This window comes from Mercenaria mercenaria, chromosome 5 (assembly GCF_021730395.1).
Source record: "Mercenaria mercenaria strain notata chromosome 5, MADL_Memer_1, whole genome shotgun sequence".
NCBI lineage: Eukaryota > Metazoa > Mollusca > Bivalvia > Venerida > Veneridae > Mercenaria > Mercenaria mercenaria.
Window position 1 is genome coordinate 65,694,807 of NC_069365.1, and position 12,839 is coordinate 65,707,645.

Sequence of the window (12,839 nt, forward strand, 5' to 3'; positions counted from 1 at the left end):
GAAATAAAGAAGTTGAACTGCACAACATTAATCATGTTTCTACACAAGTAATATGTGTCAATATGTCAACAGGTAAGTACATTTCTAAAAACAAGAGCTGTCCTTAACAGTGCGCTAGCATATTCAACAGCTTATGAGTTAACAAGAGATCACAGAGTGATCTTGGCACCCACCAATGTGCCATTTTTGAGTGTACTGACTAGCTCAAGGTCAAATTTCATTTCCGTACACAACACTGTGCATGTGGTCCAAATTCGAAAGCTGTAGCTTGAGAAATGTGAAAGTAGGTCACTAGATCAATCTTAAGGTCAAGGTTTAATTTGGTACACAAAACTATGCAAGTGGTCCAAATTTGAAGGCTGTAGCTTGAGAAATGTGTAAGTAGGTCCCTAGGTCAAAATCAAGGTCAAATTTCACTTCAGAACACAAATCTATGCATGTGGTCAAAATTTGAAGCCTGTACCTTCAAAAATGTGAATGTAGGTCACTAGGTCAATGTCAAGGTCAAAGTTTGTTTCGGTACACAATCCTATGCATGTGGTCTAAATTTGAAGCCTGTAGCTACAGAAATGTGAAAGTAGGTCACTAGGTCAATCTTAAGGTCAAATTTCATTTCGGTACACAAAACTATGCAAGTGGTCCAAATTTGAAGGCTGTAGCTTGAGAAATGTAAAAGTAAGTCACTAGGTCAAAATCAAGGTCAAATTTTATTTCAGAATACAGAACTATGCAAGTGGTCCAAATTTGAAGCTTGTACCTTAAAAAATGTGAAAGAAGGTCACTAGGTCAATGTAAAGGTCAAAGTTTGTTTCAGTACATAAAACCATGCATGTGGTCCAAATTTGAAGGCTGCGGCTTGAGAAAAGTGAAAGTAGGTCAGTGGGTCAAAATCAAGGTCAAATTTCATTTCAGAACACAAAACTATGCATCTGGTCCAAATTTGAAGCCTGTTCCTTTAAAAATGTGAAAGTACATCACTAGGTCAATGTCAAGTTCAAAGTTTTTTCGATACACAAAACTATGCATGTGGTCAAAATTTGAAGGCTGTAGCTTGAGAGATGTGGAAGTAGGTCACTAGGTCAAAATCAAGGTCAAATTTCATTTCCGAACATGAAACTATGCATGTGGTCCAATTTGAAGCCTGTACCTTCAAAAAATGTGAAAGTAGGTCACTAGGTCAATGTCAAGGTCAAAGTGTTTTCTGGTGCACAAAACTATGCATGTGGTCCAAATTTGAAGGCTGTATAGCTTGAGAAAATGTGAAAGTAGGCCACTAGGTCAAAATCAAGGTCAAATTTTATTTCGAAACACAAAATTATGCATGTGGTCCAAATTTGAAGACTGTACCATCAAAAATGTGAAAGTAGGTCACTAGGTCAATGTCAAAGTTTTTTTCGGTACACAAAACTATGCATGTGGTCCAAATTTGAAGGCTGTAGCTTGAGAAATGTTAAAGTAGGCCACTAGGTCAAAATCAATGTCAATTTTCATTTTAAAACACAGAATTATGCATATAGTCCAAATTTGACGCCTGTCCCTTCAAAAATCTGAAAGTAGGGCACTAGGTCAAAATCAAGGTCAAAGATTTTTCCAGTGCACAAAACTATGCATGTGGTCCAAATTTGAAGGCTGTAGCTACAGAAATGTGAAAGTAGGTCACTAGGTCAAAATCAAGGTCAACTCATGTCAAGGTTCATCTTGCCACTCAAAAATATACAGTCATGTGGTCCAAATTTGAATTTTGTAGTTATTGACAAGAAGATTTTAAAAGCTTTTCCCTATACAAGTCTATATGAACCATGTGACCCCCGGGGCGGGGCCATATTTGACCCTAGGGGGGTAATTTGAACAAACTTGGTAGAGAACCACTAGATGATGCTACATTACAAGTATCAAAGCCCTAGGATTTGTGGTTTGGACAAGAAGATTTTCAAAGTTTTTCCCTACTGGTACTGATGATAAACCCGGACAGATGATAAAGTCGACCACCTTGGAAATATTCGATTGCAATCGGTTATTTATAAAATTGAACACACCATCTAATAGTTTCCACTTACAACACCAACTGGTGTAAACAAAAACAAAATTGGTAAATATTCTGTGTAAATAAATGACTTACATTTATTTGTATAAAAAATATTTATCCAAAATTACTGGGGAAGAAGGTGTTTTTTGCGCATGCTCACTCTCGAAACATGAAGGCCTGACATTTGGTAACTTTTCATTACTTGATCAGGAATGACTGATGCAGCTTTTTGGGGAAAGTTTCAATGTAATGATACCAAGAAAATTTTGTAAAGGACAAAGTGTTTGAATTTATCATCAGTCAACATTCATACAGTCCCCATTTTACATGCCCCTTTCAGGGCCTCACTTCGTGCGAGTTTGCTTACTAAATATAAATTTGAATTATGTAAAGTTTTCAGCAAATGTTAAGCTTTATTATGATACCGACCATTGATTACAATTTGCAGAAATAAAAAAGTTACAGGTAAAAAACCTCATTTTCTGTTCGGGTTTATCATCAGTACCAGTATATAAGTCTATGTAAACCATATGACCCCCAGGGCAGGGCCATATTTGACCCTAGGGGTATAATTTGAACACAACTAGATGACGTCACATACAAAATATCAAAGCCCTAGGCCCTGTGGTTTTGGACAAGAGGTTTTTCAAAGTTTTTCCCAATATAAGTCTATATAAACCATGTGATCCCCAGGGCGGGGCCATATTTGACCCCAGAGAAATAATTTGAATCATCTTGGTAGAGGACCACTAGATGATGCTTCATAGCAAATATCAAAGCCCTAGGCTCTGTGGTTTTGGACAAGAAGATTTTCAAAGTTTTTCCCTATATAAATCTATGTAAATTATAGAAATAAACAAAGGGCCATAACTCACTCATAAATTGTTGAACCAGTCTGATTTTCAGGGGGACACAACTAGGGTACCAATACATCATTCTGACAAAGTTTGGTCAAAATCCCCCCAGTAGTTTCTGAGGAGATGCGATAATGAGAAATTGTTAATGGACGGATGGACGGACGGAATGACGGACGGATGGACCACGGACGCAGAGTGATTTTAATAGCCCACCATCTGATGATGGTGGGCTAAAAAGGGCCGTAACTTTGCAAGACTTACGCAACTGAATTATTTTATTACAACTTCTAACAAATGGCAATAACACTTCAATCCAATTTTCTAAGTCATAAATTGAAGGAAATTCAAATTATGTCACATTTAAATATAAAATGTTTGTAAACGTTTTGCACGCAATTTTATATCTCAGTAACTATGGTGCAAAACATCAACGCCCAGCTGTGTACAATAGCTCTCACTTTTCATCAAACATAGAACTAAAACATCTACCAATTCTACTCAGAAAATATTCAGCTGTAAATGCATAGTTCTTTAAAGGAAACTGCAAATTCCAAGTTTTTGTCCAGAATGAAATCTTTGTATAAAACAGAAGGGAGGGGTACTACCGAGTATCCATATCAAAGCACAAGCAAGTATGTAGTTTACATTTAAACAAGAGCTGTCTCCATAGGATGGCACATGCCCCCGATGGCACTTTGAATGAATAGTTATGGCCGATGTTAGAGTTTAGGACCTTTGACCTACGGACCTGGGTCTTGCGCGTGACATGTCATCTTTCTGTGGTACACATTCATGCCCAATAATTTTAAAATCCATGCATGAATGACAAAGATATGGACCGGACACACCCATCAATGCACTATCATGAAATATGACCTTTAACGTCTAAGTGTGACCTTGACCTTTGAGCTACGGACCTGGGTCTTGCGTGTGACATGTCGTCTTACTGTGGTACACATTCATGCTAAGTTATTAGAAAATCCATCCATGGATGACAAAGATATGGACCGGACACGAATGCACTATCATGAAAAATGACCTTTAACGTCTAAGTGTTACCTTGACCTTTGAGCTACGGAACTGGGTCTTGCGCGCGACACGTCGTCTTACTGTGGTACACATTAATGCCAAGTTATTTGAAAATCCATCCATGGATGACAAAGATATGGACCGGACACGAATGCACTATCATGAAAAATGACCTTTAACATCTAAGTGTGACCTTGACCTTTGAGCTACGGACCTGGGTCTTGCGCGCGACACGTCCTCTTACTGTGGTACACATTCATTCCAAGTTATTTGAAAATCCATCCTTTGATGACAAAGATATGGACCAGACACGAAAATTGCGGACAGACTGACAGACCGACAGACAGACAAACGGTTCAAAAACTATATGCCTCCCTTTGGGGGCATAAAAAAGGAAATTAACTTACGATGATAAGAAGTGAGGGCATTGGCGTCAATCTCTTATAATTGATCATAGATACAAACTGTGGCAAATGATTGTTACCAGCTCCAATAAAAAACAATCTGAAAAATAATAGACATTTACATGAAGTTTTCAATGACAATTAAACATGCATAAGATTTAAACCTTTCACAAATGTAAATCCCTTAAATTGTTAATGGACTAATGTCCATTTCATGAAATAGCCACATGAAGTGCAACTTCATGTTCCCCTTCTAACTTTCTTATATTTAAAACGGAAAGTATTTTTCTAAACATAAAATGTTGTATGTATTTTCTGCCTAGCTTCAAGAAAGAGATATTCCTTTCTTCTACTCGAATGAAAGCACATTTGTTACCTAATTGATAGTACAGGATAGTACATCATAGGTACACAAAGTTCTAACATACTACAGCAATTAATGCTGAATCAATATTCTTTAATAACTGTTTACCTTTTTGTCTTAATTAATCATTTTGATCATAGGCCAAGTTCTTATTGTATAACTCAAATTGCTGATTACATACAAAACAATAATAAATCATGCTTTTATTCTATCTCCACTGGCGAGAACTCAACCAGCCTTTTTTTTTTTGAACTTTTGCAATAAATAGCAGTTGACATACTAACTGAATTTAAGACAACCTTTTTTCCCCAGTCTATTAAATGTGTCCAGTTGTGACATATTTTGCTGCAGAATTGATCTTTTTACATTTTTAATATTTAATCCAAATTAAATCAGTTATCATGTGCACACTGTTTTATTTCATATCATGTTCTTAAGACTTTCTAAAATAGGCATTTTTAGAGAAGAATTGAAGCATGTTTTTTAGAACTTTTAAATTTGACTTAACATGTTATTGGTAACTGTAATACTGGTGGGCAATGACAAATGCTTAACATAATCTGCAAGTCTAATAATTCTATTTGAAACAGTTTCAAATTTCTTTCCAATTACTATCAAATAATAAGAGGTAAAAGAAAAGTATGAGCTTGTTTGCAAATCATATCTTCCGTTAAACAATGTGAAGAAGCACAGAAACAGTGCATACTCTAATTTCTGTGTATCTCTGTGCTTGATCATTCTTGCTGGCTTAATGTTTGACATTTAAGTACAGTGATTCTATAAGCCAATAAAACCAAACTAACTTAACATAACATATAAAGCGAAACTTGAACAAAACTGTTTAATCTGAAGCATAATAGGAATCATAAAGAAATGTAACCCCACCCCCCCCCCCAAAATATCTGGCATCTAGTACATCCAACTGTGAGCCCTACGAGTACAACAGGAGTCACGGAGTACTGACTATCAAGCTGTTATCCTTTAAACACAGCAATGTGCAGAAATTTACAACCCCGGAATTCCTCTAAATCAAGTAAATCAACAGCCACAAACGAATGAACTAGTGCTTGCCATTCAATACTCTACAGTATCTGTTGGTATATTGAACTGTTCCATTATTTCTTACTTCACATCCCAACACCCCTGCTTTCTGCCAATGTTGCAACCTCAAAAACAAGTCCATGACCTTTGGCTTAAACCTCTTTTTCAATAGGATTAACTCTGACACAATAAACCTATTAGCCTGGGTATAATGTTTACAAGTACATGTGCAGTCTATCTTACCTTGACATAGATAAGGCTGTCCCGTTCATTGTACCACTTACTGAAATAGCTATCAAAATTGGCATCACCCATTTCAATGGTCCCAATGTCTGACTTGCAAATGTCTGTCAAATAAAAAATGAATTTACACACTTGATAACAAACTATTTTTGTAGCTATTTACACATTCTTTAATTGATAATATTTTCAATTCTTTACATTCATGACCTGACAACATAGTTGAATATACCCTATATAATGCTTAGTATGGCAGAGTGACAAATTCCTTTCTAACCACATACATGTATATACTTTCTATTGAAAAATGCAGAAATACTGATAAAATATAAAACATATTTTCATTTTTTTCACAGCATATTTTCTTTATTTTCACTGCAGCGAAATACACTATCTTTATTTCCACTATTTTTTCCCTGAATTTTAGTAACCTTGGGCGAAGATCCTTGATCCATTTGAAGAAAATAAGCACAAGAATACTGAACTGCAAAAAAGTAAAATTTACAATAACTGCAACCAAGGGTACATTTATAAGTAAACAGCATTTAACCTGCATAAAATAACACTCAGGAAAATTTCATTTTCGATTTGAGACAAAAAAAATTAGACCACAAAAATATCCACAGGTAAGCTATTGGCAACTGTTTTCAGTAGATAACTAAATAAGTATTCTAACACGATCTGCAGCAATTGCTATATAAACATATAGCAAAATCGCCTATACATGAATCTACGACAAAATATGGTTGGCTGTTACATTTATGATTGTGGCATAAGAGATTCTACTTCAGCTCCATTACATACAAATTATTTCAGGGCTAAACGATTGAAAACAGCATTTCAAAAACATAAATAAGATAAAAAGTCATACTGACTTATACGTTCAGGTGATGTCATAAATGTATGACGATGATGTGACGTCATATAACGTTAACCTCGTAACTTGTAACACAGGGTCAACTCGCCTAATTTGATGATTCTCTTCATAATTAGTTTGCGAGCTGTTAGATTACTAAATTATAAATACTTCTCAAAATTCTGATAAAAAGAAAAAAAATATCTATACGTTCCATTGGCTATGCAACTCTTTCTAATTATAGGGGGTAAATTGTAACAGCATATGACCCGAATGACGTATTACGATGAAAATGTAGTACTGTAAAATGCGAATTATTTGCGGTGTTAGAACTGAAATAATAAATATGTTCCAATAATTTTATCAATTAATAAAACATGGGCAGTCGTTTGGATGTAAATGATTAAATCACTCGTCTCGTGCTACGCACTCGTGATTTAATTATTACGCATCCAAACTCCTGCCCATATTTTATTAACTGATAAAATATAGGTACAGATTTATTATTTCTTAATTATTCCTCTGAAAAGTTAAGACAACTTACCACAGCAACAGCAGGTGAAGACAGCATCTGCAGTGGTGACAGGACACCAAGGTAGGCAACGTTAGCAAGCAAGTACACAGCGATCACCAGGGTCATTGATATAAATATAGCCAACGGCAAATTCCTGTAAAATACAAACTACAATATTTATAACATTTAAATAAACATAATCAATTATATATTTACACTGAATTACTGCTTGCTAGGGCACGGATGGCTTGAGCACTCAAGCTCACTCAGCTCATGTGGTTTCATGGTTTTTTCTTTGTGTATTTTTCTAACCCCCTTGTAACCTAAACAAATTTATTTTACTGTACCTATTTAAATATTTTCCTCTTCATTCAATGTGGTGTCAGCCAGACCATGAAACAGTATAATGTCTAGCGACTTTGTATAATTATGGAGAATGATTTATATGGCTATTTTTCCCAAGCACACCACCTTCCTATCTTTTTTTTTGACAACATTTGATAAAGATAAAATGCAGGTTTATTTCATAGAACATGAAAAATTATGTACACTTGGGTCCAGTTTAGGGACTTGTTAGTCAAGACAACAAGAGCTGTCAGTGGACAGCGCGTTCGACTATTCTCAGTGCTTGAATAATAGCAATAGTAAAATTTAAATACATAAGCATGCTAAGTCAAAAGGGCCATAATTCGTCAAAGCTGATGAGTGCCTTTACAACTTGGTCATGAGGTAACAATTGCAAATTGAACATATCATGACTTTGAAAATATTAGGGGTACCAAACATTACATATTCAAGTCAAGGCATCAGTCAAAATGCTTGATAGAGTTGCCTCCTCCTTTTTACAGACTGGGGTCATGATGGTAAACAAGTTACAAAATATGAAAGCAATATCTCAATGGACTTTGAAAATATTTGGGGTGGTACGCAAACTTTAACTTTTGTGTGACGCTCACGTTCACGCCGACGCCAGGGCGAATAGGATAGCTCCCCTATTCTTCAAATAGTCGAGCTAAAAATGTCCATATAACATTTTTGATCCAATGTCTGATTTCATAAATTTGCATATGGATCTTAAAGCAAAGTTTTTATGTGTTAATTAATTCCTGCAACTTACAAGTTTATTCTTGCAAGAAACAAAGTCAAACAAGTAGCTGCATTCAATAAACGCTTGATGTCCCCGGTGGCATCCTTGTCGTTATAAAGCAAGCTAAGTCCAAAACAAGGTCAAGTTCAAGGTCAAACTGAGGTCAGGTGGTCTGAAGATGAGGAATGGTCACAGGTTACATCTACATTAGTATCAAGTCATTCTAGTTAGGGGTATTGATGCTAGACGAAACGGTCCCATTTGGTTAACCTCCTACGTACGGACGGACGAACGAACGCACAGGACAATCACTATATGCCTCCCACATCAGTAGATGCCGGGGGCATAAAAATGAGTAGCAAATATGTAACTTAAGTACAAGAACCTAAAATAAAGTTACAATGACATAAAAGACATAAATATCACAAACTGCCTTCATTTATATTTGTGACAAGTTGATATCATATAAACATTATTAAGACTGTCCTCAATTTGTGTCAGTATATCACAAGTGCAAGATTGCATCCAAACATGAAACAAGCCTTTTACTTTCATTAAATGAAAAAGCACATTTTTTGTTAAACATGCTTCATGTTGTATAGTTTGTTTATTTTTCATCTAAAAAGCAGGATAAGTATTTGCCACATTCAAATCTGTTTTCCTCAGTGGTTGAAGCCAAGTCTGGATAAAGTTCTGTACCTCACCATGGTTGCAACTTTTGCCAAAAACAGAAATTGAACATTATTTAATCTCATTGTGACTGATTTACTTACCTGACTGGATTGACCAGCTCATCCACAAGGAAGTTCAGGTAACTCCTGCAAGTAAACATTTATACAATGATTCTTAACTTCATATTCCTTCTAAAACATGCCAATGCTGTCAATTTATAGCTGTCAACTAAAACAGAAGTGTGAAATTACTTCACTCTTGTTTAGACTATAGTGTTATTTCTAGAGCGATGCAGCGGGGCGCCCCGCCCTGCCCTTTTTTACTGCCGCCACGCTGCCCTTAAAATGTGCCCTCTTGCCTTTGATCTTCTGCTAAATTCCTGCCAATTTCCCTGATGACATGCCTCGACGATTTTTTGATCAGCAAATTACGTCACGGCGAGTGCACACAGGTAATGAGAATCAATGAAGTGTTAAAACTAATTGATAAATTGTATGGATCCTGTGAAATGTCAAAAAGGCGTTCGTAAGCGGCCAGCTGATTACCGAGCACGTGAAAAGTGCCCTAGATTTCTTTGTGCAAAATTTAAATTAGACTGTTGTTTAGTATAATAACAAGTATATATCAATGCAGTTTGACTCTACTGTAATTTAAACTAGAAAATTCACAAATTTTAATGAATATCAAAAGTAAAAGTAAGTTTAGAATGTCCGTTCACGAGTCTTATTATTCCGATGTCGTATGCAATTTTTCCGTATTTCCTTCAAAAAAGCTGACAGTCGGTGTATTTTTTATGATGAGAAACATCAAAATTTGAGGAACTATCTCTGGTTTACCCTAGTGGGTCATGTAAACTGAGTAAAAACTACTTTCAGACAAAATTCCGAAAGTGTACCAGTATCCGGATAGTATATTTTGGATATGCGTTTTAGTAAACTTTAACCCGAGTGTAATAGCACTTTTCTGTTAATGAAATATCGATGAAAGACCTGATCAATACAACATGACTTTTAATAATTATTAGTTTACAATGTGACCTGAAACAGGCCATTTACTATTTGTTTACAACATGATCTTGGTTTCAAGATTAAGCTTATATTAAGGCCCTCCACTATTTCACATTCATATGAATAAGTTGACATTCTTGGTGACATTTTTTTAAAGAGAAAGGCTTAAATGATTTAACCTAAACTATAAAGTAAGTAAAAAGCCTTTGTAAACTTTGTTACTGTTTTTGGGAAGATTTACCACTTTATTCTGTGACATTTCTTGTGCAATAAAGATAAATGGAATACATATAAACTATAGACATCTAGAAATGCAACTACTGCTATGGTAACTTTCACGTCTAAAAGAGCACCCTGCCCCTTTTTGAGCTCTAGAAATAACACTAGACTAATTCACTCAATGACCACACACATGTCCAAAGTAACATCCTAACCTAGATCTTACTGTAGGCTACGTATAATTTACCTATCAACTTTCATTTCAATATATCAATTAAAATTAAAGAATCAAATCTGGCTGAGAACATAATGCATATTATATGAACCAGATTTCCATAAATTAATAGATGAAAAAAGGACTCACACAAAAATCTAAACAAATACAAAATTTTCTTTGTCTAAAACTACTTAAAGGCCCGGTCACACCGCCCGAACTTTGCTGGAGCGTTCCTTCAACGGTAGGGAGAGGGGGCAGAATTTAGACAACGCTCGTCACCGCGCACAAAATGGGAAAAAAATCGAAAACAGGGGCATTGCCTTAGAGGTGCACCGCTGAAGCCGGCGTTGTTTTAGCGTTGGTTTAACGGTAGCGAGCATTGGTTTAGCGGTGACGCGAGCGTTGATAGAGCGGCGTTCCGCGCATGCGTGCGTTGGCTCAGCGGGGTTTTAAAGTTGGTTTAGCGGCATACCGCTTTTGACTACGACACCTTTCCAGCAATCCTGTGTCCGCTCGTAAAATGTTTACAACCGCTCCACCAAAGTTTGTGCAACGTTTAATCACCGCCCGGGCAAAGCTGGCGAAGCAGCGGTGGTCCAGCGTTCAAGATTTCTGCATTGGCCTAGCGGACCCAAGCGTCCACGAACTTGCGTCTAGCGATGCCAAACTTGAATGGGCGTTGTTAGAGCGGTGGTGAACTTTGCCGGAGCGGAAAATTGCCCGCTCCTCACCGCTCGCAATATTTTGTGCAGCTCAAAACTTTCGGAGCGGTAGGAGGGACCATCAGCGGTGGCCGAGCGTATAAGGCGTTGCCTTAACGGGGGCCAACTTCAGTTAAACAGTGGTGAACGGTAACGAGCGGTGATGAAATTTTTTCACCGCTCCAGGAACGCTTCAACAAAGTTCGGTCGGTGTGACCGGGCCTTTAATAATACAAGTTAAATTCTATCAAACACCAAGGGAGAAGAGCTTTAGAAATCAATATACTGCTACTATAAATGCTGGACAAGTAAAGACTGCCTGAACAAAATTAGGAAAATAATACAAGTGACATGACAAATGAAAAGATGACATTATTTAACTACTGACTATAATTTCGGTTGTGTCAACGTGGTATACTGCTGTCTTCTAAGTGTAAATCATGGACACACATATACATCAGAAAGTGTCACATTTACAAGATGTATTATCAAGAAGATTACCATCCACTGTAAGCCCAAAAGCCGGAGTAGAAAGCAAGGGCAATAGCTCCAGCACTAACATCACTGTCTTCAAAACTGTTCTCAAAGCTCTCTGTCTCACCTACAATGTAAATTACAATCGTATCAGTAACATTCTTATCAACCTAACAATTTTTTTTGGCATTTTGCAACATTTCTTTATTCATTGAAATTTAACTTCAGAAAAGCAGACTTGAACACATTCCAAAACAATGATTTTTATATGCAAATAGACGATAAACTTTAAAGTCAATGCAGTAAAAAAATTAAACTGGTAAATATTAACAACCTTCAAATTCATAATTTTCTCTATTCTATATAACTGTCAGTCTTGCAGGGTTTGATTTAACCCCACATTGCGAAAGGATTTTAGTTAGTACTAATTGACTACACACCAATAGCAGGTGGAAGAAACAGAATCAGACCAATATGAAGTTCAGTTTGGTAGTGAAATGAGCCGTGCCATGAGAAAACCATCATAGTGGGTATGCGACCAGCATGGATCCAGACCAGCCTGCGCATCTGCGCAGTCTGGTCAGGCTCCATGCTGTTCGCTTTTAAAGCCTATTGGAATTGGAGAAACTATTAGCGAACAGCATGGATCCTGACCAGACTGCGCGAATGCGCAGGCTGGTCTGGATCCATGCTGGTCGCATACCCACTATGTTGGTTTTCCCACTGCTATTTTCAGGTATCTCATCTAAGATCATGTAATATACAGAGCAACCTCTGTAGAGAAACACCCTTTGGGAGATACAAATATTGACTGTCATGTAGAGGTTGTTGTTCTGGAGAGGTAAATTTAATAGTATATTTCAGCTTATGGAAATTTTGATGACGCTGTTATAAAGAGGTTTTTGCTTAAGAGAGGGTCCCTCTGGAGAGGTTGTACTGTAATACCTTACCTTTTCCAATGAAATAGAAGCCAATCACAATAATAGAGGCCAAAGCCACCAGCTTGCTGATAGTAATTACAACCTGAACCCGGGTTGCCCATTTCACATTGACACAGTTCACAGCAATAAGTAACGCTGAAATACAGAGACAAAAGAAAAAAGTAAGGGCCCGTAAAGTTACAAACTTTCT

The 12,839-nt window shown here is 36.7% G+C and overlaps 1 protein-coding gene across 1 annotated transcript in view; it reads right to left on the reverse strand.

The window, feature by feature from the left end:
* Window positions 1–12,839, reverse strand: part of LOC123557456 (large neutral amino acids transporter small subunit 1-like) — a 48,932-nt gene that overhangs the window by 13,298 nt on the left and 22,795 nt on the right. Inside the window, exons 3-8 of the mRNA XM_053543777.1 lie at window positions 12,659–12,784; window positions 11,736–11,835; window positions 9,192–9,236; window positions 7,362–7,485; window positions 5,965–6,068; window positions 4,320–4,416 (exon numbers count right to left, since the gene is read on the reverse strand). Coding sequence (XP_053399752.1) covers window positions 4,320–4,416; window positions 5,965–6,068; window positions 7,362–7,485; window positions 9,192–9,236; window positions 11,736–11,835; window positions 12,659–12,784 — 596 coding nt within the window. The remainder of the gene's footprint in view (window positions 1–4,319; window positions 4,417–5,964; window positions 6,069–7,361; window positions 7,486–9,191; window positions 9,237–11,735; window positions 11,836–12,658; window positions 12,785–12,839) is intronic.